We start from the raw sequence: 24,603 nt of genomic DNA on the forward strand, positions 1-24,603 counted from the left end.
ATGCCTATTACCCAACACGATTTCTGGGGAGTTAGACTCACCAAACAGAAGCTGTCAATTTCTGTAAACCATTCTTGCTCAAGAAAGTAGTTTTGAGAGCACTCAGGAAAAAACCAATCCTGGAACAAAAAAACTTTCCCACTAAACTCTCCTGACATTCATGCACTTGCAAGGGAGAACACATTTAATTTAAAAAGTCTTACCTGTACTGCTGTGTTTTGGTTACATAGAGAGAGAGCATGTTCAATTAATGTATCCCAAAATGTTTGTTTCACCACATTCATAGCAAAAAAATTGTATTTCAATGCATCAGTGATAAAAGTTGAGATTAAAAACAGAACAAAACAGATCTGAATATAGCCAATGTATTGGGGTGATAACTTCCTCCCTTCTAGCTGGCTTTGCCTCTTAAGCATATAGGTATTTACCTTGTTGTTAAAGAGCAATGTTTTCACACAATTTTATTTAATTATATGGCTTGTATGTGGCCGACATAAAATACATCTGTGAAAACAGGGACAGGGTTCCTCAATATCTGTCTGCAGAGAGAATTAGTGAAAATCCAGTCCATCATTGCTGGGGTTCCAGCAGCTGATATGGACCTGAAAGAAATCTCAAGAGAGATAGGTGTGCATCCCTAGAAGCACAGAGTGAAGGCTCCGCATTCCCTCCTTCTAGACTGCGTTCCCTCCTTCTAGATCGGAAGGAAAGAGCCCTCCCCCCGGGGGAGGGGGTCACAAGTGTCCCTGGGTGTAACAGTGTAAGGTCTGTGGGGAGGACTGGCAGCTGAGGAGGTACAATGCAGGAAATCTGGAGCTGGGAACATTCTGGCCCCGGGCCACCCTGCAGCTGGGTGATTCTGTATTTACTTGCCAGAGCAAGAAAATACTGCAGGAAAACAAAGTTTCTCCTCTGTAGTGCTATCCCAGGGTTGGCTTTTTCTTGGACTGCTCGAGATGGATGCTTTCTGGTTTTAGAAATCTGTCCTGATACACAAAGAACAAAGCTTTGGTGGGCAATGGGAAACAGTGGGGGAATGCAACAGTTTGTAAACATGCGCATCTCTCAACATATATGGGGGATTTTGATGTTAAAATAAACACATCTGAGTGATAATTCAGATGCTTGTCATAAAAGCTAGGATCTTTAATAACGAATGAATGTACAAGTAACACAGTAGGTGCTACAGATACTGTACCTCAACAAGAGTGTATAAACCACTTCATAACATCAGGTACATCACGGAAACCTGTAGCCCAAACCAACCCTCATCAGGGATGCCCACGGCATAAGAAAAGGTTAACATTTCTGGAGGTACAATACCCATTTGTCATTCGTTTGCCCCCCCCTCCTTTTTAGCATTTTTTTTGCATCTTTCTTGAGCATTTTTTCCTTTTAAATTCCATTTCTGTATTCAAAGCAGTAATAAATACTCAATGGCTTAGAAAAAGAAGAATTCTCGTGGCCACCGCTGCGTTACAGTCTAAAGGCTGAAGCCTACATTGCCTAAAAGAGATCTTCAAGTATTCTCCTGTGACTCAGAGCACAACAGTAGTACCTTATTGCACATCGCTTCTCAAGAGCCCCTCTTCAGGAGGGCGGCCCGGCGGGGTTGGGCGCGGGGCAGCGCACGGCCCGGAGCCCGGGCAGGACCACCTTGCCCTTGCGGTGCAGGTCGCCCAGGGCGCCGGTGTTCAGCCGCTGCACCAGCAGCTTCTCGTAGAGCAGCGGGTGGTAGGCGCCGAGCGTGCACGCCGCGTCGTAGTACAGCTCGTGGTAGTGGCACAGCTCCGTCTGCCGGACGGACGGGATGTACTCGTACACGTGCACTTCGCTGCACAGGGACATCATGATGAGGATTCCTGCGGCGGGGAGAAAATTAGAAGCCGCTGAACAACTCCAAGCGGGAGCGAGGATGTTTTGGAGCGTGGTGGTGGGAGTGACTGCAGGATGCACACTTGCTCTGCACTCGTTTCCTGTTACTTATACATTTGCAGTGTTGGAACCTCCAGCAGGTGGCCTGTCTGCGGTTCATGGGGTGCGGGGGCCTACGGAGATGTGACACACATTCACAGGTCCGGTTGATTATCGTGGGCGGGGCAGCGAGAGAGGAGGAGACAGAGGTACTGAACTGAACAAGACGGCAGTCTAGTGAGTGACAGGTCTGAATTCCCCAAATTGGACTACCATGCGTCACAGTCCACACGCAGGTCCTGTTCTCATTTGCGAGAGTAGTTTCCAAAGAAACAGGTTAGAAAAAACTGACTATAAAATAGTTGCTTGATTATAACTGATTATAAGACAGTTGTTTGAAAAGAAAGAGATGGGATTGGGGACGCAGATGTTAAGATTCATATTATCAAAATTATTTATCTCCCTGGAACTGTCAGTATTAAAGTTGCTTTAACTAACTTTCTTCCCTTCCTTTTCTTTCTTCTTTCTCTTTCTTTCTTTCTTTCTTTCTTTCTTCTTTCTTTCTTTCTTTCTTTCTTTCTTTCTTTCTTTCTTTCTTTCTTTCTTTCTTTCTTTCTTTCTTTCTTTCTTTCTTTCTCTTTCTTTCTTTCTTAATGTTTCAAATAGAGACCCATCAAACCTTATCCTCACTGAGCAAATCTAGTTCTTGATCTAGAAGGGCTAAATGGCTTTCTTTCTCCCCAGCACCACCAATATCTTTGTTGATATCCTTTAAACTTTAAAAAAATATATGCTTATCCCTTTTATGAAAGAAGGATCCTTTCTTATGAAAAAACATAGTCACAACAGTTAGATCCTGTTAAATGGCAACATCTATCTGCAGAGGACAATCATATTTCTAATTAATAAACCATGAAAATCCTCACAACCAGAGAAAGTCATGCATAAGGGCCACCGGGAGAGAAGAGGGAAGGGGCTGAATTTTGCCTGGGGATCCAGAGGAGTTGCTCAAGGAGGTCAGCCTGAACCTCCTCGGCTGCCTGGCAGACAAGGGAAGGGAGAGAAACAGGAGAAGGGGTGCTGGTCCACAGGTGACAATGGCATCCTGTTTAGAAGCCTTAAAAGGTGTGACTTGAGAGCCAGGACACAGTATTGGGGCTGAAAATAAAACACATTCCTAACAGAGAGAAGGAGGTGCTTCAGTTCAAATTCTAAGAAGCAAAACTGTCCTCAAGAGCTCTGTCAAAACTTCAAATTACTGGTCTGTTCCTTTCCTTTTCCTCCCACAATCTATTTCCTCCTCCTCTTCACTGGCTGACCTACTGCTGGGTTGAGGCCCCTTCCTTGGGATGACCGAAGGTGACAGCGATTCAGGGGGAGCCAAGGACCAGCACTTCACTCCTGAAGTCACCGAGGAGAGTGGTTTTCAACACCTAAACATGCAGCACAGGCGATAAAGAAGTCTCTTTCCTTCTGATGAGCAATTACTGCTCTAGAAATATTTTTTCCCTCCTCCTCATAAAATCATCTACTGATTCACATGGTGAATGAGAAAGCCATGTGCCCAGGGAGCATTAAAATTGCCCCTTTGATCCCGGTTACTTTACACTTGCAACAAACAAGAACCCCTTTGATGTGTGTGTTCTTTCTCGATGAGCGTCACAGGGCCCGTGTCTATGGAGCTGAGGAGGGCGTCGGGGTTTTCTAAGCAGGAGCTATGGAACAAGGTCTTGTATGGCATTGCCCTGAAGCAGGCAGCCCTCCCTCCCCAGGGCATGGTGTGATGTGCGGAGGAACCACATCAAAGGATCCTAGACACCCCTTGCATACTTAGACGCTTTCCATTAATACAATTAATAAAAACAACTTTCAGTTGAAGAGGTTTCAAGGGTGTCTTGCACAAAGGCATCTCAAAAGCTAGCAATGGAACTGTACGTAGAAACCACAGGTCTCTGTTAGCTGGGCTGTGTTGTGAGCCAAGGACACAACCTCCTCCCTGAGGGCTGAAGTCAAACGTGTAAGAGCTGTCACCTTGCGACTCTGGTCCTTAGAGTGGATGGCTTTCAGAAGTTAACCTTATACTTCAGAAATGTATTAGCCACATTATTGGCCTTCCTCCTAAAGCAGTTCTCAAACTTTGGCACGAAAAAGAATGATCCGGGCAGCTCGCTAAATGTCCATTCCTGGGACTTGTCCCCATTTCCAGAGATTTGGGTTCCTCTGGTTTATGCTGGGGTCTAGGAAACTGCATTTTTTAACAGATGTTCCTAAGCTATTTGTGGTGAAGGGCCATTTGGGGGTGGGTGGAGGAAGTCCAATCTATCATAGACCATTACTTTTGTAAAATACAGTACAATGATTTACTAGAAAAATTATCACATATTTGCATGTCATTCTATGTCAAGTTACTACAGAAGTTTGTAAATACTTCCAATTTCTACAATGATCTACTTGTAGACCAATGATAATGTTTCCAGACCAATGCTGGTCCACTTCCCATGCTTTGAGGACCATCTTTGAGGACCATGCTGGTCTAATACAATATTCTTTGAAGAAGTCTGCTCTAAGGGATTCCCATGCTATTTACTAAGTAGCTAGACATTCTACATGTTAGATTAAATCTAGAGCTGAATTGCCACCCACACCCAAGTGAGAAAATCCTTGGGTAGTTTCTCTAGTCCTTGCTATTGTCTTGGTCTCAAAAAGCAACTACTAAGGGGCACCTGGGTGGCTCATTTGGTTAGCGTCCCAACTCTTGATTTTGGCTCAGATCGTGATCTCAGGATCATGAGATCAAGCCCCACATTGGGCTCTGTGCTAGGCATGGAGCCTGCTTAAGATTCTCTTCCTCTCCCTCTCCCTCTGCTCCTCCCTGCTCATGCTCTCTCTCTAAAAAAAAGAAAAAAAAAAGAGCATCTATTAAGATCTTTGAATCTTTTTTTTTAAAGATTTTATTTATTTATTTGACAGAGAGAGGCACAGCGAGAGAGGGAACATAAGCAGGGGGAGTGGGAGAGGGAGAAGCAGGCTTCCCGCGGAGCGGGGAGCCCGATGTGGGGCTCGATCCCAGGACCCTGGGATCATGACCTGAGCCAAAGGCAGACGCTTAACGACTGAGCCACCCAGGCACCCCAAGTTCTTTGAATCTTAATAGATGTTTCCGAGAGAAAATTTTCACTCTTGCTGCTGGTTAATTATTACATTTTTTTAAAGATTTTATTTATTTATTTGAGAGAGAGAGCAAGGGTGAATAAGCACAAGCAGGGTGAGGGGCAGAAGGAGAGGCAGACTCCCCGCCAAGCAGGGAGCTGACTCAGAGCTCGATCCCAGGACTCTGGGATCATGACCTAAGCTGAAGATAGACGCTTAACTGACTGAGCCATCCAGGTGCCCCTAATTATTACATTTTAAGCCATGCGTTTGCTAGATATACAATATAAATTTTTTCAGAAGACTAGGCAAGAAGTTAGTTTCACTGCAAGTAAATAGGTACATTTTAGTGTTCTCATATATAAATACCTTGTATTTGAAAATAACTTCTAGAGCTTCAGAAATGCAGAAACTTGGCAGTTAGTTCATGATAGTCCAAAATGGATGCCAAGAGAGGTTAAGAAAGTGTGGGTTCTTGCCTTGAGTTATCTGCACAATTCCTCCTGATCTTTTCCCTATCTGATACAGACTTAACAATAGCAGTTGTCCATCCCATCGTGCGCTCATATGAACTTGTGGCTTCCGGTAACCGTGAGCCTAGAGCATCCTAAGACTTACTGGCAGAATATGCTCTACATGTTTAAATGGCAGCTAGCTGTAGTGTTAACATCACAACTGGTACGGCAACCCCTTCAAAGGGAAGGGAACATTAATTTACAATTTGTTGGGCACATGTGAAAAGTGGACCAGACCGATGGAACCAAAGCTGCAGAATACTTTTCTTATTTTGAACTTTTTTCAGACAGCATGGTCAGTTCTTTTGGCATATGCATACTCTGCTTTTCCATTTATTCAGGCCATTATTACACATCATTTTGAGTTTAGATTCAGACTCTGTCATATAATAAATACTGAAAATCACTATTACTAAATGTGGTCAAATCTATACATCAGTTATCCAATGAGTGAATAGCCACACACAAAATCCCAAAGACGAAATTTCTTCTTGTTTTGCAAAAAGGAACTAGGCAGACATCAATATTTGGAGTTCTAGAATAGCCCTGGTACAGTTCACAGGGTGTGTGTTAGGGAACAGGGCATGTGGGTGGAGACACCGCAGTGAGGCAAGGTTGGGACAGGGCTGGGAAAGATCAAAGCCTTCACATTCTGCTGGAGGCCTCTTCAATTAAATTCAACATTTATTAAACTGGGCACAGTGCTAATCATTGGGGGATTAAGAGAAAGTTTCTTTAAGGAAAGAAAGAAAGTAAATTAAAGAACTAACCTTTAAATTTTAAAAAGAGGTAGTGAGCACCAACCTACAATTCTTTGGATGACCTGAAGAAAGTGTTTTACAGACTGTACTGGGAAAAAATGTTTGAGCCCTACCACCAACATTGCTTCTGTAAGTGTTGTGAGGCTGAGCCCTATTATCCGCTGGCAACACATGGTCCTCAGACATCCTCTGAATTACTACCAATAGAGTACCGTGTTGAGGGTCCCCAGCCCGCCCCCAGGTTTGATGATTCACTAGGAGGACCCACAGGTCCCAATATTTAGTGATATTCAGCTATGATTTATTAAAGCAAAAGGATACAAGGCAAAATCAGCCAAAGTTCAAGGGGAAACTAAGGCCAAGTTTCTACTCCCAATTGAGTCACATGGGATTTGCTTAATACCCCTAGCAACACGTGAAATGCTGCCAATCAGGGAAGTTTTTGAGAGACTCATTACTCAAGATTTTTGCTGGGAACTGGTCGTGTAGGCAGTCTCTGCTTGGCACATACCAAAATTCCAGACTTCCAGAATGAAAGCAGGTGTTCAGCATAAACCATACTGCTTACATAAACAGTCTAGGCATGGTGAACTACTCTTACAGTTATGGGGTTGGGAACCTTCCCAAATCAAAGATCCCAGATGCCAGCCAAGGGCCAACTTTGTAAGCATGCCTTGCTAAAGATCAGCAGTCAAGCCTGCCAGGTTAAATCTTTTCTGCAAAGATACCAAAAATGGATAAATTCAAAGTATCATGTTACTTCATAATCAGTTCTCCATGCCAGACCAATATGGGGAATTCACATCTGGTTATGCTAAAAATGTTTTTATTCTTTTTTTCATTTCCTCTCTTAGGACTGCTCAGGATTACCTAAAAATCAAAAAGAATATAAATAATTTAATGCTATGCTACTTGGTAAAGAATTTCTAAAAAAAAATCACTTAAACTTTTATGTTAAGTAATTTTAAGGACTACCAGAAAGTAACTGCTTTCATCACTAATAAAATTTTACTGCTTTCACCTAGCATTCAAAGAAGAATTAATACCAATCCTTCTCAAACTCTTCCAAAACACAGAGAAGATCGGAACACTTCCAAATTCATTTTACGAGGCCAGCATTACCCTGATACCAAAACCAGACAAGGACACTGCAATAAAAGAAAATCACAGGCCAATATCCCTGATGAACATAAGTATACACATGCTCAACAAAATATCAGTAAACCAAATTCAACAATACATTAAAAGGATCATACACCACAATCAAGTGGGATTTGTTCTAGGGATATAAGGATGATTCAGCATCAATCAATCAATCAATATGATAGGCCACTTTAACAAAATGAAGGATAAAAATCATATGATCATCACAGTAGATGTAGGAAAGCATTTGATAAAATTCAACATCCATTTATGATCAAAGTTCTCAACAAAATGGGTATAGAGGAAATGTACCTCAACATAATAAAGGCCATATATGACTAGCCCACAGCTACATCATACCCAATGATGGAAAGCTGAAAGTTTTCCTTCTGAGATCAGGAACAAGACAAGAATGTCCACTTTTGCCACTTTTATCCAGCATAGTACAAAGTCTTAGCCAGAGCAATTAGGCAAGAAAAAGAAATAAAAGGGATTCGGATTGGAAAGGAAGAAGTAAAACTGTCACTATTTGCAGATGACATGATACTAGATATACAAAACTCTGAAGACTAGACCAAAATCTGTTAGAACTAATAAATGAATTCAGTAAATTTGCAGGATATAAAATCAATATACAAAAAAATTTGTTGTTTCCCTACACTAATAACAAGCTATCAGAAAGAAAAATTAAGGTAACAATCCTATTTACAATTGCATTATAAACAATAAAATACCTAGGAATAAATTTAACTAAGAAGGTGAAAGATCTGCACACTGAAACCTGTAAGATACTGATGAAATAAACTGAAGAAGACACAAATAAATGGAAAGATGTTCCATGCTCATGGACTGGAAGAACTAATATTGTTAAAATATCCATACTACCCAAAGCAATCTGCAGATTCAATGCAGTCCATATCAAAATCCCAGTAGCATTTTTTTCCACAGAAATAGAACAAAAAGTTCTGAAAATTTGTGTGGAACCACAAAAGACCCCAAATAGCCAAAACAATTTTGAAAAAGAAGAACAGAGCTGGGGGCAACACCCTCCCTTGATTTCAAACTATGTTACAAAGGTATAGTAATCAAAACAGTATGGTACTGGCATAAAATCGGACACATAGGTCAATGGAACAGAATAGAGAACCCAGAAATAAACCCAAACTTATATGGTCAAATAAATTCCAACAAAAGAGCCAAGAATATGCAATGGAGGAAGGAAAGTCTCTTCAATAAATGGCATTGGGAAAACTGGACAGCCACATGCAAAAGATGAAATTGGAGTGCTATCTTATACCATACACAAAAATTAACTCAAAATAGATTAAAGACTTGAACGTAAAACCTGAACCCATAAAACTCCTAGAAGAAAACAGGTATGAGCTCCTTAACCTGGGTCTTGGCAATGAATTTTTGGATTTGACACCAAAACCAAAAAGAAACAAGTAGGATTACATCAAACTAAAAAACTTCTTCAAAGCAAAGGAAACCATCAACAAAATGAAAAGACAACCTACTGGACAGGAGAAAATATTTGTAAATCACATACCTGAAAAGGGGTTAATATCCAAAATACATAAAGAACTCATACAACTTAATAGGAAAACCCCCCAACAATCCAATTAAAAAATGGGCAGAAGACTGAATAGACATTTTTCTAAAGAAAACATACAGATGGCCAAGAGGTACACGAAAAGATGCTCAACATCACTCATCATCAGGGAAATGCAAATCAAAACCACAATGAGATATTATGTCACACCTGTTAGAATGGCTATCAACAAAAAGACAAGAAATAACAAGTTTTGGCAAGGATGCGGAGAAAAAGAAACCCTTGTGCACTGTTGGTGGGAATGTAAATTGATGCAGCCACTATGGAGAACAGTATGGCGATTCCTCAAAAAATTAAAAATAGAATTACATTATGATCCAGCAATTCCACTTCTCATTATTTACCCAAAGAAAATGAAGCCACCTGGAAAAATATCTGCACCCCTATGTTCACTGCAGCATTATTTACAATAGCCAAGATATGGAAACAGCTTATGTGTCCTTGAAGGCATTACTAAGTGAAGAAAGGCAGACCTAGAAGGTATTACGCTGCATGAAATAAGTTAGACAGAAAATGACAAATGCCATGTGATCTCATTTATATGTGGAATAAAAACAAACAAACAAACAAACAAGAAACAAAAAACACCCTCATAAATACAGAGAACAGATTGGTGGCTGCCAGAGGTGGGAGGGTGGGCAAAACAGGTGAAGGGGGTCAAAAGGTACAAACTTCCCGTTATACAATAAATATGTCATGGGATATAACATACAGCATTGAGACTGTAGTTAATAACACTCTACTACATATTGGAAAGTTGCTAAGAGAGTAGATCTTAAAAGTTCTCATCATAAGAAAAAATTCTGCAAACCAGGCATGGTGATGGATGTTAACTAAACTTACTGTGGTGATCATTTTGCAATAGAAACAATCAAATCATCTTGATCTACACCTGAAACTAATATAATGTTGTACATCAATTAAACCTCAATATAAAAAATTCCTGCTTTTAACATGAAGCCAGACTTTTAGATAGGCAGATGAGTATTTAGAAACTTTTTAATGTATTTTTCTAAGCCAATCAGCTGGGCATGTAGTCAGCTTTTTAAAATCTTTAAATATAATTCAATTAACATTCAGTTTCTTTGGCCAGTTTTTATCAATGAGTCCATACTAGGGATTCATCTAAAGAAAAAAAAAAAGGCGCACATTTTTTTCTGGGCAATTATGTCTCAAGAAGCATTCATTTGCCAAATTATATGTCTTTAAGTATTATAATGCAATGTAATTATCAAACCAATTAAAAAGCATTTCAACTGGTCTTAATAAAATGTCACATTATATGACTAGCAGTATAAACACTTATTTGCTCCAAAATCAGCATAAAAAGCAAACTGCAACCCATGTGCAGAGTATCAACAAATTCTGAATTAGGTTTCCCCTATAAAACTCTACTTTGCGTATCTAGCTTTGCATTTGATGTGTTTCCCCATCTAGTATAGTGTAATCATTTATAGCCTTGACTTTAACTGTGATTAAAATTCTCTTGCTTTCACCTGGCAAAATATTTAAAGTAACATCCAAAATCGTTCAGAATGATAGAATTTTCTCCTTAACGAATATATCCTTTCAACACATGGCACAGAAGCTATGGATATAAAAAACACAATGTAAGTGACAGACAAAATACTGGCCTACATCAGTTCCAGTTAACATTTGAACATACATCATATGTAAGGTAAATTAGGAATTTCTGAGAATGACCAATACAACACTGCAAAACATATTTCCGAAGGAAAGGTTAGAGTGAAAGAAAACCTAAGTGTATGGAATATGCCAGTCTAATGGAAATCTAGCAGCTCTGTCAGGTTTCCCCATAAATTCATCATGAAATAGGAAATCGTGAGAACTATACTTAGGATTATTTAAGAGCAAAAGCAACCCTTCAGGGGAGAACTCCAGAAAATATTTGTAATTAAAAGGTGGTTTGGAGACTTAAACTTGATGTACTATAGCAATAGTTTAAGAAGCATCTACCTTATTAGATAAAATCATATCATGCAGGTGTAATACTTGAAGGCCAATTTTTCACTGATTTATATTGTATTATTTGATGGTAATACACATTCAGGATTCACTATTCATAAGGAAATGCAAAAGTTGTTCCTAATCAATATAATTGTGACGTATTTTACACAATCATATATATGAATATTAAATGGCTGATTATTTTGTGCTAAACATCTGAGTTTGGGTGATATACTGGAAAATTAGAACCCCCAAAAGCAATACAAAATGGAAAAGAAAGTTATGACTTGCATTTAAGCCTATTATTCTTATGCATATTTAAGATTTCATTTATTTATTTGATAGAGACACAGCAAGAGAGAGAACACAAGCAGGGGGAGTGGGAGAAGCAGGCTTCCCACAGAGCAGGGAGCCCAATGTGGGGCTCAATCCCAGGACCCTGGGATCATGACCTGAGCCGAAGGCAGACGCCTAACGACTGAGCCACCCAGGCGCCCCTCTTGTGCATATTTAAATAGCCTGAAATTATAGTGTCTGCATTTATGAATTCCAGAAATATTAGTTATAATTATAATCAGTAGTGGCTGCCTTTTAAAAAGTGGCAGGATGTGCTGGTGGTTTGTACAATAAAAATAATGTCAATTGGTCAATTGTAGATTTAAGTAGAGAGTCTCCCCTCTCTGTGCCACTGGTTGGGACCTGTGCTGCCAGGCTTGTCTGTCTGCTGGTCCTCAGGCTATGAGCCAGGGATGGTGAAGCTGGTGCCTCCTGGCTTGGCTGGATGCCCTACTGCATGTAAGTGACAAACCAATCCAGCCATGCTTTATGACCCCAGGTGAGTTCACTGACCTTCTATAAAAATATCTCTCTTTATGAGAACAAAATGGAAGCCGTGGGATTCCAAGTAAATTATTCCTTATCCTCAGTCAGGCTAAGGTACAGTCAAAACGACTTCCAAGTACCAAATAACAAGGTAAATCTCTAGTATCCAACTAGGGATGAAAGAGAGAAATGCTACTCACATGTGCATGAATAGCTGCCCAGTGGGCTGAAGGTAAGGAACCTAATTAGATAAAAAAGTTGTTCCAAAGAAAGAAGTCCTTATGGATCCTCAAAATTAGTTTGATCCATGTTACTTCCTTTTAATTTAAAAAATGCATGTGCTGTCCACCAGGGCCAAGAATCCCTTTACTGCTTCTCTAGAGAAGAGGATGGTTCATGTACCACATTCCCAGTGTATCTACCAGTGTGCCTCTTTCTGTGAACTGTAAGGCTCCAATCAGAAAGTCAAAGAAAAAGCAGTATGTCAGTGTGTAACAAACTGACATCAAAATATCATACATACTCTTTGCTCGGCACTAATACTCTTGGGAATCTATCTTAGGAAATGGTTTAAAGGAAGCAAAGTCTATGTATTCACATACAGAATAAGCTCTAGTATTTTTTGTACATAGATACAATGATGACTCATTAATATAATTGTTTGAGAATATCAAATACTCTGAAACAACTTAAATACTCAACAACTAAAGAGAGGCATAAGTTATGATATTTCTATTTGATGTACTGATATGGCCTCTGTAATATCAAAGAGAACAAGTCTATTTGTTTGATTATGTATCTTTTTTTTTAAAGATTTTATTTATTTATTTGAGAGAGAGACACAGCGAGAGAGGGAACACAAGGAGGGGGAGAGGGAGAGGGAGAAGCAGGCTTCCCGAGGAGCAGGGAGCCCGATGTGGGGCTCGATCCCAGGACCCCGGAATCATGACCCAAGCCGAAAGCAGACACTTAACAACTGAGCCACACAGGCGCCCCTTGATTACGTATCTTAACAAAAGAACAGCATTTTTATATTTGCGAATATGGTCTTATTTGACCGAGCATAACGTTTTAGATGAGAAACATCACAGTAACAGTGAACAGAAAACATTAGCTATTGGGCTAAGCACATGATAATTCACATATGGTACTTCAAACATAAAGGCACCACCTGGATCTTCATTTTCTCGTTGAAAGAACTGAGGCTTGGAGGTTTGGAGTAACTTGCTCAAGATCACATACTTAGTTGACTGGTAGAACCAAGGGTTGGTGTTGGTCTCTGCAGAGCCCAAGGTCTTAACGACAGGACACAGCACACACATCTAGTGACAGGAGAAGACGTGGGCATCCTTCTACATGTGAGACCAGCTGAATCAGAGGTGAGAGTCTTTAAGGTGGCATAAATCACAACTTCTCATTCATTTGTTCATCCCTTCATTCTTTGAGCAAACATTTACTGTGCACCTGTTGCATGGTACCACACACTGATGGAAGCTCATTCATTACAACAATTTTTTTCTAAGATTTATTTATTTATTTGAGAGAGAGAGAGAGTGTGTGCACCAGCGGAGGGAGGTGCAGAGGGAGAGAGAGAGAGAGAATCTCAAGCAGACTCCCTGGTGAGTGTGGAGCCCGATGGAGGGCTTGATCCCAGGATCCTGAGATCATGATCTGAGTCAAAATCAAGAGTCAGATGCTTAACTGACTGCGTCGCCCAGGCACCCCTCATTAAACAATGTTAAGAAAACAGAACTCTGTGGTCATGATTTGGAAGAGTATAGACTAAAATACAACCAGATGGCAGTACTGGAGGTGGTGGTGGGATTATCTGGTGCTTTAAAAAACTGTTTAAATATTTAGTTATAATGTTATTTTCCCCTTTGTATAAGGGCCCACTAAGGAGACTTTTCTGTTACAATGAAAAATCTCATAAAGCAAGACAGCCAGTCTCTTCCTTCAGGTTTCGTGAAAGCTTTGGACCAATATCTATGTTGGGATAAATAATATCTAAATCTCCTTAGACTTATATATGTTAATAATGAGATTTCTTGAGAAGTTAGTCAAGTTTTCACTGATTTTCACATAATGATCTTGTTAACAAAAGTGAGAATATATTTACACAGTTACACTAAAATATTTTGAAAGATAATTATCACTAATCAATGTCCAACTTTGAGTTAGTTTTCATGTTTAATTGCAGTGAATATTCATTTCTTTAGCAGTGACTCTTCAAAATATTTTGTTTGGTAGAGTAGTTTGGTAGTAATATCGGTTTGATGTTATAAAAAAGGGGAAATCATAGTTTAAAATATTCATTTAGAAATATGAGAGTACTACCTTCAGTATATATCATAGATATTAAATCTTTAATAAGTATCTTATTAAATAAAGCTTGCAATGAAAGTATAGTTTAATTCACTTGATCTTAAAATGTATTTACATTGTGTCAATATTATAAAAACTGTTCACATATGTTCTCTAATTTAGTTTAATTATAAAGAAAGCATATTAAAATTATTAGCTTTGATAAGTCCTTTATGTATGTGAATTAGAAGTTTCTGGGGGTGCCTGGGTGGCTCAGTCTGTTGAGTGTCTGCCTCTTGGTTTCAGTTCAGGTCCTGATCTCAGGGTCCTGAGATCGAGCCCCACATCAGGCTCCGTGCTCAGCAGGGAGTCTGTTTGAGATTCTCTCTCTCCCTCTCCCTCTGTCCCTCCCTCCACTTGCACTCTCTCTCTCCCTAAAATAAATAAATCTTTAAACAAACAAACAAACCGAAAAAGAAACTTCTGGGATGCTTTTCCAGCAATAAAATGAGTTTCAGTGAAGAAGCTCTCAGAGTTTGTTTTCTTCAATGCTAGGTCAATGTGTTTGTCAAGTCTTACACAACTTACTGCTCTTTCTTTATAATCAGAAAAGGCAGTTCCTATTATTTGTAGATAAAACAAGAAGAATTTATTTAGGTGCAAGTGAAATATCTGTGCCTGAATCTGATCTTACTAGGACATCTTGCCCATAAGAAAACTTCTCCATAAGAGCTGATAATACACAGATCCCACAGAACCCAGGAAAAATTACAATGCATACTCGGGTATTATGATCAAAGACAATGCTGATACAGAAATATTTCCAAGCTTGCTCTAAGGAATATTCAGAATGGTGCAGTGGACAGAAGTAGCTTCTAGACTCTTCTTCCCTTCAACACTGTAGTCTCCCCTAATCCTGCAGATTCAGTTACTTACAATCACCTGCAGTCTGGAAGCAGATCCTCCTGACATACCATCAGAGGGTCAGTAAGTGGCCAAACGCCAAGTCCCAATGCCCACATCATTCCCCTCACTTCAGCATGTGGGCATTTTATCAAATCTCACAGCAGCACAAGAAGAAAGGTGAGTACAGTACAATAACAGAGTTTGATAGACTGTATTCACATAACTTTTCTTGGGATACACTGTTATAAATAATTTATAATTTATGAATTCAACTTCTTCATCAGTATATATGTACAGGAAAAAACAGTCTAAATAGGGTTTGGGACTATCTGAGGTTTTAGGCATCCACTGGGGGTCTTGGAATGTATCCTCTGCAGATAAGGTTGGGGGGGAGGGACTATGTATTTCTTGCTCTCTTTTCCCCACAGAAAACACACATACCCACCATAGCTCCTATCTACCAGGCAAGCCCTCGAGATTTATGTTCCATCAAGGAGACGGCTGGTCCAGGGTTAGGGGTTCCTAATGAAGGTCCAAAAATGATGTCATGCTTCTAGAATGGGAGATGTTGGCTGAACCATCTGCTTGAATATTCCTGAGGATGGTTTCCTGCAATCAATTGGAGTTGGGACCTTGCTTATTGGTGCCAAAACTTATACCCAAACAATCAGTATATGTAAAGAATCTGGGTCCCAAGATGATAGAGTCAACCAACCAACCAAACAAAAATCCACTTTTAAGAAGACATTTACAGCCAGCTGTTATGTATGACATTTCACGAGTTTTCAAGACATGAAAGAAGTCCATCAGTAATGATAAGAGTAAATTTTTTAGCTATGTCTTCAAAGAAACAAAAAGAATAATGTATTGGTCGCATCCTGTGTTCTCCTGAGCCAAATGCTTATCACCTTGATGGCACGTCTATCAATACAGGATCTGCAGACCAGATTTCTAAAGTTCCTTATAACTTTAAGATTCTAAAACGCTAGAAAGGTGGTTCTCGAAGCACAGAACAAGGACCAGCAGCATTAGCATCACTTAAGAACCGGCAGAAATGCAAATTCTCGCCCCTTCCACCTCCTCAGAAACTCTAGGATGGGCCCAGGTGTCTGTGTGTTAGAAAGGTGTGGGAGCCAGGCTTCAGCAGGGCCCCCAGGATCCCTACCTGGTGTTCCCATCTTGGGGTAGTTCCATCCCACAACAATGGGACTGACTGATGTAACAAACAGAATGTAGCCACGGGGATAATGTACGACACCATAAAAAGTACCGTGGCCTCCTCTTTGCTCTCTCAGATCGCTTGCTGTAGGGAAGCTGGCTGCCAGGTTGTGAGGACTTCCAAGTACACCTAGAGAGGTCCCTGTGGTGAGGATTTGAGGCCTTTGGCCACCAGCCATCTTGTGAGTGAGCCACTTAGAAAACAGAGCAGCCAACCTATGTCCGGACAGCTGGAATGCGACCTCATGAAAGAGCATGCTGAGCCATCCAGCCAATCTGCTCCCACATACTGACTACAGAAACCACAAAATAATAAATGCTGATTCCTTCCAGGAGGTGAGTCTTGGGGTACTTTACTTCATGGCCTTAGCTAACTAATACACAAATCCTCCAGGTGATTCTGACATATGCTGAACTTGAGAACCACTGAGCTAAAACATTCATTCATTCTCCAAATAATTATTTCTTGTACTTCCTATGTGCTGGGCTATGAGCATGAACATGATGGGCAAAATAGACACTTCCCAGCCCTCGAGGCAGCCTGTTCTTTTCCTTCATTGCACAGTTTGTGATTTTATTTTATTTAGGGAACACACACTTCTGTAATGTGGGTCACCCACTGCACCGTGAGTTCGTGGTGAGCAGGACCTTTGCCTGGTTTCTTTCCCACTACCCCTGGGCCTTGCCCTGTGCCTGCTACATAGGAGGTACTTAATTAATATCCACCTAGTGGCTTTTCCCTTCCATCTTCCCCACCTTCCTCCAATATGATGAACTGAGGCCCCAGGAATAGGCCTCTGAATAGCAACCAATCACAATACATTTAAGGGGTTCTAGGTGTGTTCCCCTGGGAATCTAACGGCCATTGGCTATAAATTTCCATAGAAAGAAATGTCTTGTGTGTTCAAAACGGTCAACTTTTAGAGTCCTTCTATTTTACACATGCAGATTCATAAACACATACAAGGAAAATATATGCAGTGGGTTTAGTAATAGAAGTAATTAAATGTGAGACTATTTTCCTGTACAGATGCGCACTTCAATAAAGCACAGGAACTCATCTTGCTTTACCTCCGGGTGGAGCCCTGGGCTGATGAGGAAAGCAGAATATCAGGAAATTACTCTTCTCTGATAGAGGACGTCCTGCTGACCTCCATACTTGCGCAGAACCCTCTGCTGTGCACCCAGAAACATCCTGATCTCACTGACCAGCTCTATGATGGGTTCTTCTGTTCAGTAAGGGACAGGAGAGGTTAGTGTTGGAAATGATAAGGTGGTGAGATAAGAAGTCAATAGTTTTTTTTTCAACATGACCTTAGAACACGAAGGAGTATTTAGAGAACACTTTTTTTTTTTTTTTTAAATGTAGGCTCCACACCTTGCATGGAGAGCCCAACGCAGGGTTTGAATTCATGACCCTGAGATTGAGACCTGAGCTGAGATCAAGAATCAAATGCTTAACCGACTGAGCCACCCGGGCCCCCCTGGAGAACACTTTTTGATAAGAGAAAATAACTCACTGATTTTTAAAAATTCTTATGGCAGAAAGTTTGAGATGTGAGTGACATCATTTTACCAATACTTAGGAACATCAGAGAGGTTATAAAACAGACTCTGGCTCTCAGCATATTTCTGAGCAAGATTCAAGAGGAGGCAGGCCAATTACAACGTCCGCGGGGTCTTCAGAGGGCGAATGGTGCTCTGCTGAGCACAGCTCACACAAGCTGCCTCTCCTGCCCATCCTTCGTGAGGGCTAACGCTGAAATCTGGCCGGGGACAAGAGCAGCAAACAAAGGTGATGATGGCGGGCTGTGGCTTCTGCAATATCGGTGTCTCCAGTCGCAGAGCAGAGCCCACCCAGTGGGAACTGAGACTTCCATAATTACCCGCTTGCTCTTTCTCATTCTTCTGTGACTAGCAGAACTTCACAGTGCCATCCTATACAACTGCGTGTGATGATGGAGATGGTCTCCCTCTGCACTGCCAGAGCACGTGGCTACTAAGAGCTAGAAAGGAAGCCAGTGCTTCCTGGAGCTTCCCTCTTATTCAATCCTAATTAATTTAAATGTAAATAGCCCCCCGTGGCTTGCAGCTGCCAATCTGGGCAGGAAAGTGGTAGAAAACAGTAATCATGGCAAATGGGTGCACCAACTCATCTTGAAGAAGATTTTATCATTCTCATCTCTTCTAAGAGAACAGGGAGGCCCACAGGAGTGATTGACTTGCCCACGATCAAAAAGGTGGTAAATGGCAGAGAACAAGTCACGCTTCACCTGTCCGCCCCAGTCAGCACTCCTGCAACGCCATCAGACTGCATTTCCCCTTCTTCACGTAAAAGACGCCTCAAAGGCAAGCGTCAGTCTCTGAAAACTCCAAATTCTCAGTAAATAGGTATGAAAGGAAGCTAGCCATATGCGGCAGGATTCCGTCCAACAAAAACACATGGGAAAATGTTTCTCTCCAGCTATGAGGATCCAACTTGAATCTTTCAAACTATACTTTGTGGTAAGTATATCTGACAGCCCCCACTGTGCTCGAAAACTTTTGCTCCAAGCAAGTGGTAGCCCCATGAATTCGTGAGAAGGCAATAATACGAAAAAGATTTTATTAAACTTCTGCCACATCCTATTATGCTGTCTAAGCGTGATTTTATCCCACTTAACCTTTGCTGACAAACTAGATTATACTTTCTTTCCTAAATCAACAGGGTCCCATAAAATTGCACAAAAGATAAAGTACCTAGCATTTCAGGACTGATTTGGAAATAGAGTGTCAAAGGCATGACTTTAAAAGGGTGGTTAGCTATGCCTGAGGAAAATAATCTGCAGTCATATTGTAAATTCTGTCTTGAATTCTATGTAAAATATTTCACATTATTGTAATACCAGAAACTCACTCCAAAATCCACAAGCCTCAGTTCAGATACTTGAAGGTCCTGTATCCATAACCAAACCACTACTATCTCCATAAATCTCTCCTTTATTCACAGAGACCCACAGCACAGCCCAAATTAAGATGCAGTGTTGTAAATTCATTGAAATTAGGGTGGAGAACATCACAGTTTTTTGTGGACAAAACTAATATCCTTTGGTTCTATTACAGCTTTCATATTGCCAAGGGGATCGAAGCTATTTCTTAATATTACCCTACTTGGGTAAAATCAAAGAGATAATGGGATGATTAGCTGAGGCATAGGTAAGGAAATGGGGTAAGACCACAAATTTTGAGGATCAAAGTATGGTTGCAAAAAATATATATAATAAGCCAAGTGTGATGATCCTGTTAGATAAAACAATCCATTTTTTAGATTAGAGCTAGTGCACTCTGGTAGCAAGAGCTGTAGAAGGTTCTAGAATTATTCTCATCAAAGCCTGCACCTCTTCTCTTGCAGCACATGACACTATCGTACGGTCACAAATTCACCTCCTCAATCTGGCATCATGTGAACAATGTGAATGGGTAAGTGGATGGTGGCTCATAGATGACCCAGGTGGGGTCTATGTGTCCTCCCCTTGAATCCCATGGGTCCTTAACTATTCTGACCCACAGAATACAGTGCAAGTGGCACTGTGCAGGTCTCTAGGCCTCAGTCATAAGAAGCTTGCCGGGATCCCCGAGTGTCCATTTAAGAGGCCCAATTACCCTGAGACCACCATATAAGAGACCACGTGCAGGCACAGAGTCAACATTCCCGGCTGAGCCCACCCTCCCAGCCATCTGCACCAAGGGGGCCAACCATGGGAGGGAAGCCATCCCAGGAAGCAGATGAGTACCACCAAGTGACTCTCATCGATGCCCATGGAACAGAAGAATCACCCAGCCAAGCCCACCAAAATCAAGACCCACAAAATCATGACAGAAAATAAAATACTTCTTGCTTTACACCCTGAAATTTGGGGGGTACTTTGTTATGCACCAATAGATAATCAGAACAGAGTATTTCTACTATCTTCAGCTAATCTATGCTTCCTCTAAAACCACCTTCTAACTGTTCCGATTAAATAACGTAACTGTACATTTACTAGATACGAAGCCTAATCCTGCCGGCCTGATCATCCGTTCTTATATACACCTACCAATGAAGCCGGAAGATGGTGGGTTGGGCTGAATCTTCTCCTTGGTGTTCTCCTGGATAATGTCCCAAAGCTGCCATATAAATTTTGGATGAAGAATATAAAATGGCTGATTTGGGTTTCTCTGACGGTGCTGAACATATGGAGTGAACAGGTTGTAATCTGGCTTCTTGTACCACTAAGAAAAAAAAAAATCAACACAATCAAGTACAGAGCACCACAGTGCGAAAAGGAAACAGGGCAGCACCCAGGTGGGGGCAGAAGCTCCTTCCAGGCTGAGGGAACAGGAGGGGAATGAGGTGGTGACTGTCGCGTCTTTAGGCACTGCCTCACTGGAAGAGGGAACCAGAACAAAGAAAGATAGGGTTCCAGCCCTGGAGGATGGTACTTTGTTCTTTAGTGAAATATGGGAGATGAGGTAGGGCAGGGGTGCCGGACTCTTCTGTAAAGGCCCAGACAGTAAACACTTGAGGCTTTGTGAGCCACACGGTCTTCTTCAACTAGTCAATTCTTCTGTTGTACTGACAAAGGCACAGCAGAGAGAGCACGAATGGGCATTACTGTATTCCAATAAAACTTTATTTACAAAACAGGGCCACATTTGGCTGATGGCTGTAGTTTGCTGACCCCTGGGCTCAATCAGTGTATTTCAAAAACATATTTTCCTTATCTAATGTATAGTGACAGAAAGCATGCCAGTTGTTGCCTAGGTCTGGGGCCTGGAAGACCCCAGGTGGGGCGCCAGGAACTCTTTGGAGTGATGAAAATATTCCATTTCTTAACTGTGGTGGTGGATACACGGCTATATAAATTTGCTAACACTCATCAAAATGTATACCTCTACTGATTATACATACATTATTGTATGAAAAAATGCACAATAAGGTTGATTGTTTTGTAAATGTCTTTAGAATGTCTCGGGTGCCGTCATGAAATGGGATTTGGAGGTCTGTGGGGGAGATACTTAGCTCGTAAGGCTCTGAGGGCCCCATTATCCCTTCGAACTGACACCTTGGGGAGATAGGAGGTATATATCAATCCCAAGTAATATTCCCTGGTTGGATGGGTTCTGTGGCTTTAACAGTTTTGAGAAGGACTAGGCCCAATCATCTGTAGTACACTTTGCCCCCAAGCCGAGAGGCAGCAGGAGGGAAGCAAGAGGAGTATGGGCCTCAGTTTCCTCAGCCCTTCCTCCTCCAGAGCACAGGCCACACAGAAAGCAGCCCTGCTGCCTGGACTTTGGCACAGTCATGCCCATGTCCTTTGGGTTTGACAGCTCTGTGCCCTGGGCTTGGCTGCTTCCAAAGGAGGAAGAAACAAGGACCAACAGCTAGAGGTCTGAGTCTGTCCACAAACAGCAAGAGATAGGTCAGAACTTAAAGCTAGAGAACTTCAGTCTGGAAAGGAAGCTGAAGAGTTCCAACATGCATTTCACACTTGATTCTTGGTAGACGGTACCTGTGAGAATCAGCTGGAGAGCTTTCTCAAAAAAATACACACTCAGGTTGCAGGCTACATGTCTGGAAATGGGGCTCTGACAGATACATCTGAAAAATCCTCTCCAGGTGATTCTGGTTTGTACTCCTAGTTAACAACCAGTTAGCAATCGTGCTAGGTAAACGTCCAGCTTGGTCTCAAGATGAACAGTGACCAAACACCCCCAGAGGGACCCATGTGACCTTGGACAGCTGCTCTCTTGGAAAGTTACCTCTTGGTGGAGCCAAGAGCTCCCCCACCTTTATCTTAAGAAGGATGCATTCTCCTAGGTCATGGCAGAACAAGTTGAAAGACACTCTTCGGCACAGCTGACAGCACCTTTCACGAGGCTAAACCGTCATACATATTTCCCAGCCCTCCTTAAAAACTGCACTGGCTTTTCTTCCAAGTTTTCACCAAAGTAACTAGCTGCTCCTTTAGATAGGCAATGATTTGCCAGAACGCCATGAATATAACTTGCTTATATTTTGATGGCTAGTAATAATCTGGTTTACACTACACCATGTAAAGTAAAAAAGGGTTTAGAGGCAGAAGCCAAAGAGTGGCACACTCCAGGAAAGGCTGTAACAGGTTACACTTAAAGAATAATGAGCTGCTGATTCACAAAGTTTAAATTCTCTTGACAAGCACTTTGAATTTATTTCAGAAGGTCTTGTAACTGCTTAGAAGTTAAAGTAACCCTATCACAATGGAAACATTCTGAGTTTACTCCACCCAATCTCTAGTGAAATTAGGAATGTCTGAATATTTAGACACTGTAATTTTTTTTGGTTTTTAAATCCTCGAGAGCAAAAGCCCTTTTTCATTAGATAGATCATGTTCACCAAGTATGCCCTGGGAACCGGGTATCAAAATGGTATGAATACACATGTTATTTAAGTAGCGCCCGTGAGTGGTTTCATTCTGTGAAAGCTTAATCCTTGACTTGCTCCCATTATTAATCAGTCAAAGGCACTGTCTGACTGTTAGGGTAGGGGCACTTACCCTAAAGAAAACACTTACCAGATTAAGATTTGCAGAATAAGGAGCAGGGTCCCAGGCCACCAAAATGACATCTTTATATAATGAGCTGTCAATGAAGTGATGGTTGGGGTTGGTCAGAATCTGCAAATACAAACAAAAGTCATTTTAAAATAAGTGTTTGGTTCTTCAAAATTACATCTTAAAAAAAGATGAAAATGTAAAAAAAAAAAGAATCAGAGCAAAAAAAAAAAAAAAAGTTGTTCAGACTTTGTCTTTTCCTCCAGGGGATGGAGAGAGGTGAGCATCGCACGCTTATGTGTGTAAAGAAATGTCTGGGGAAATGAAGGTTAAAAATAAAATCCACTGTCTCCTCCATTTTCACCAGCACCATCTTCATAGCTGATGGCATCGAATCAACTTCTGAAAGATGCAATGCCCTAGCTAATTCGGCACCCCAGCATCATCTCCAGTTACTTTCACAGGTGATTGGAGAGGGAGGTGCAATTGTGGATGACCTGCCTTATGAAGGCGCCTCCAGAGGGCCAGGCTCGGGACAAACGGAACACAGACAGCCGGCGGACGGATGGCAGCCGCAATGTGACTTCCTCCCTCTGTGTCCCTATCTGGTCCTGGAGGAGACCAGGAGATACCTGCCAATCGTCTTTTTAAACTACAGTTTTGGAGGGAAAAAAGTATTGGTTTTCATCAGTTTTCAGGGGCAATTTTTCAGTTTTCGAGATATACTTTCTTTCTTCATATTTGAAGATTTCACAAGCCAGGGCGTATCTTACAGGGGACACGTATTTCAATTTGGTGGGGTTGATAATGTTGAAAAGCTGGGAAGCTGTGACTGAATGAATGGTGGCTCTTACAATCGATGGCATCTGTGAAGTAAGGAAATATGACGATTGTTTCAGGGTACCATGCAGAAAGCTAATCTTTCCTTCTGCAAGCAACCTGTCATAAATCATCCATCACCTCATGTTCTTTCTATATAGTTTGAAACTCTGGGAACTGCTGTGGTTTTGAGAGTAATTTTGCTTTGAACTTGGAAAGTATTCTTATGAAGAACACCAGGAAGAGAAATACTTAACAAAACAATCCATTTTTTTTTTTTTTTTAATTTTTCAAATGATGGACTAAAGTTTGCAAGCCACCTTACTGACCCTTGGATTTTGTAACCTTTGCTTTTCTCCCCTTCATTGCTGGCCTTTCTCACCACTGCGATTTCTTTTAAATTTAACTGTCTTTTCCTCCATTCATAAAATGCAACATGCTAAATCTATGATTATGTATGTACCCCTGTGTATGGATAGACACACATATTTCCATATGTACACTGATTTTTCCTTTTAATCTTATTTACTCATTTCTTCCTATTCATGTCACACATAAGTTCTATTTATCTGCATTTTTTTCTCTGTTCTTTTTAATTACAAGACCCATAGAAATAAGCAAGACCATAGTCATGAATAAATGGGTAATTTCTCTTCACTCATCCAGTTAAACTATTTACCTATAAGATGTACTTCCATGAGAACACACCATCCATCTTACCTGGGAATTAATGATGCGCACAGTGGTTTTATTTCCAACATCTTTCTCATAGCCGCGTGTAGGAGCAGAGTTAAATCTCAAAACTGCGTCATGAGAATCTAAGGACACATAAATGACAAACTTACTGTACTTTTTGCTGTCGAATCGACATAATTTAAAAAAGCATTAAAGCAAAATTTTCAATACCTGAAGCTAATAGA

The 24,603-nt window shown here is 41.0% G+C and overlaps 1 protein-coding gene across 1 annotated transcript in view; it reads right to left on the reverse strand.

Annotated features, from left to right (window-relative positions):
- Positions 1-283: 283 nt before the first annotated feature.
- Positions 284-24,603, reverse strand: part of ST6GAL2 (ST6 beta-galactoside alpha-2,6-sialyltransferase 2) — a 79,882-nt gene continuing 55,562 nt past the window's right edge. The window contains exons 3-6 of the mRNA XM_045885301.3: positions 24,404-24,501; positions 22,886-22,987; positions 20,390-20,564; positions 284-1,862 (exon numbers count right to left, since the gene is read on the reverse strand). Coding sequence (XP_045741257.1) covers positions 1,591-1,862; positions 20,390-20,564; positions 22,886-22,987; positions 24,404-24,501 — 647 coding nt within the window. The 3' untranslated portion in view covers positions 284-1,590. The remainder of the gene's footprint in view (positions 1,863-20,389; positions 20,565-22,885; positions 22,988-24,403; positions 24,502-24,603) is intronic.

This window comes from Mirounga angustirostris, unplaced genomic scaffold (genome assembly GCF_029215605.1).
Source record: "Mirounga angustirostris isolate CCGP_5_RB_7025 unplaced genomic scaffold, mMirAng1.0.hap1 SCAF_10, whole genome shotgun sequence".
In the NCBI taxonomy this organism is placed as follows: Eukaryota; Metazoa; Chordata; class Mammalia; order Carnivora; family Phocidae; genus Mirounga; species Mirounga angustirostris.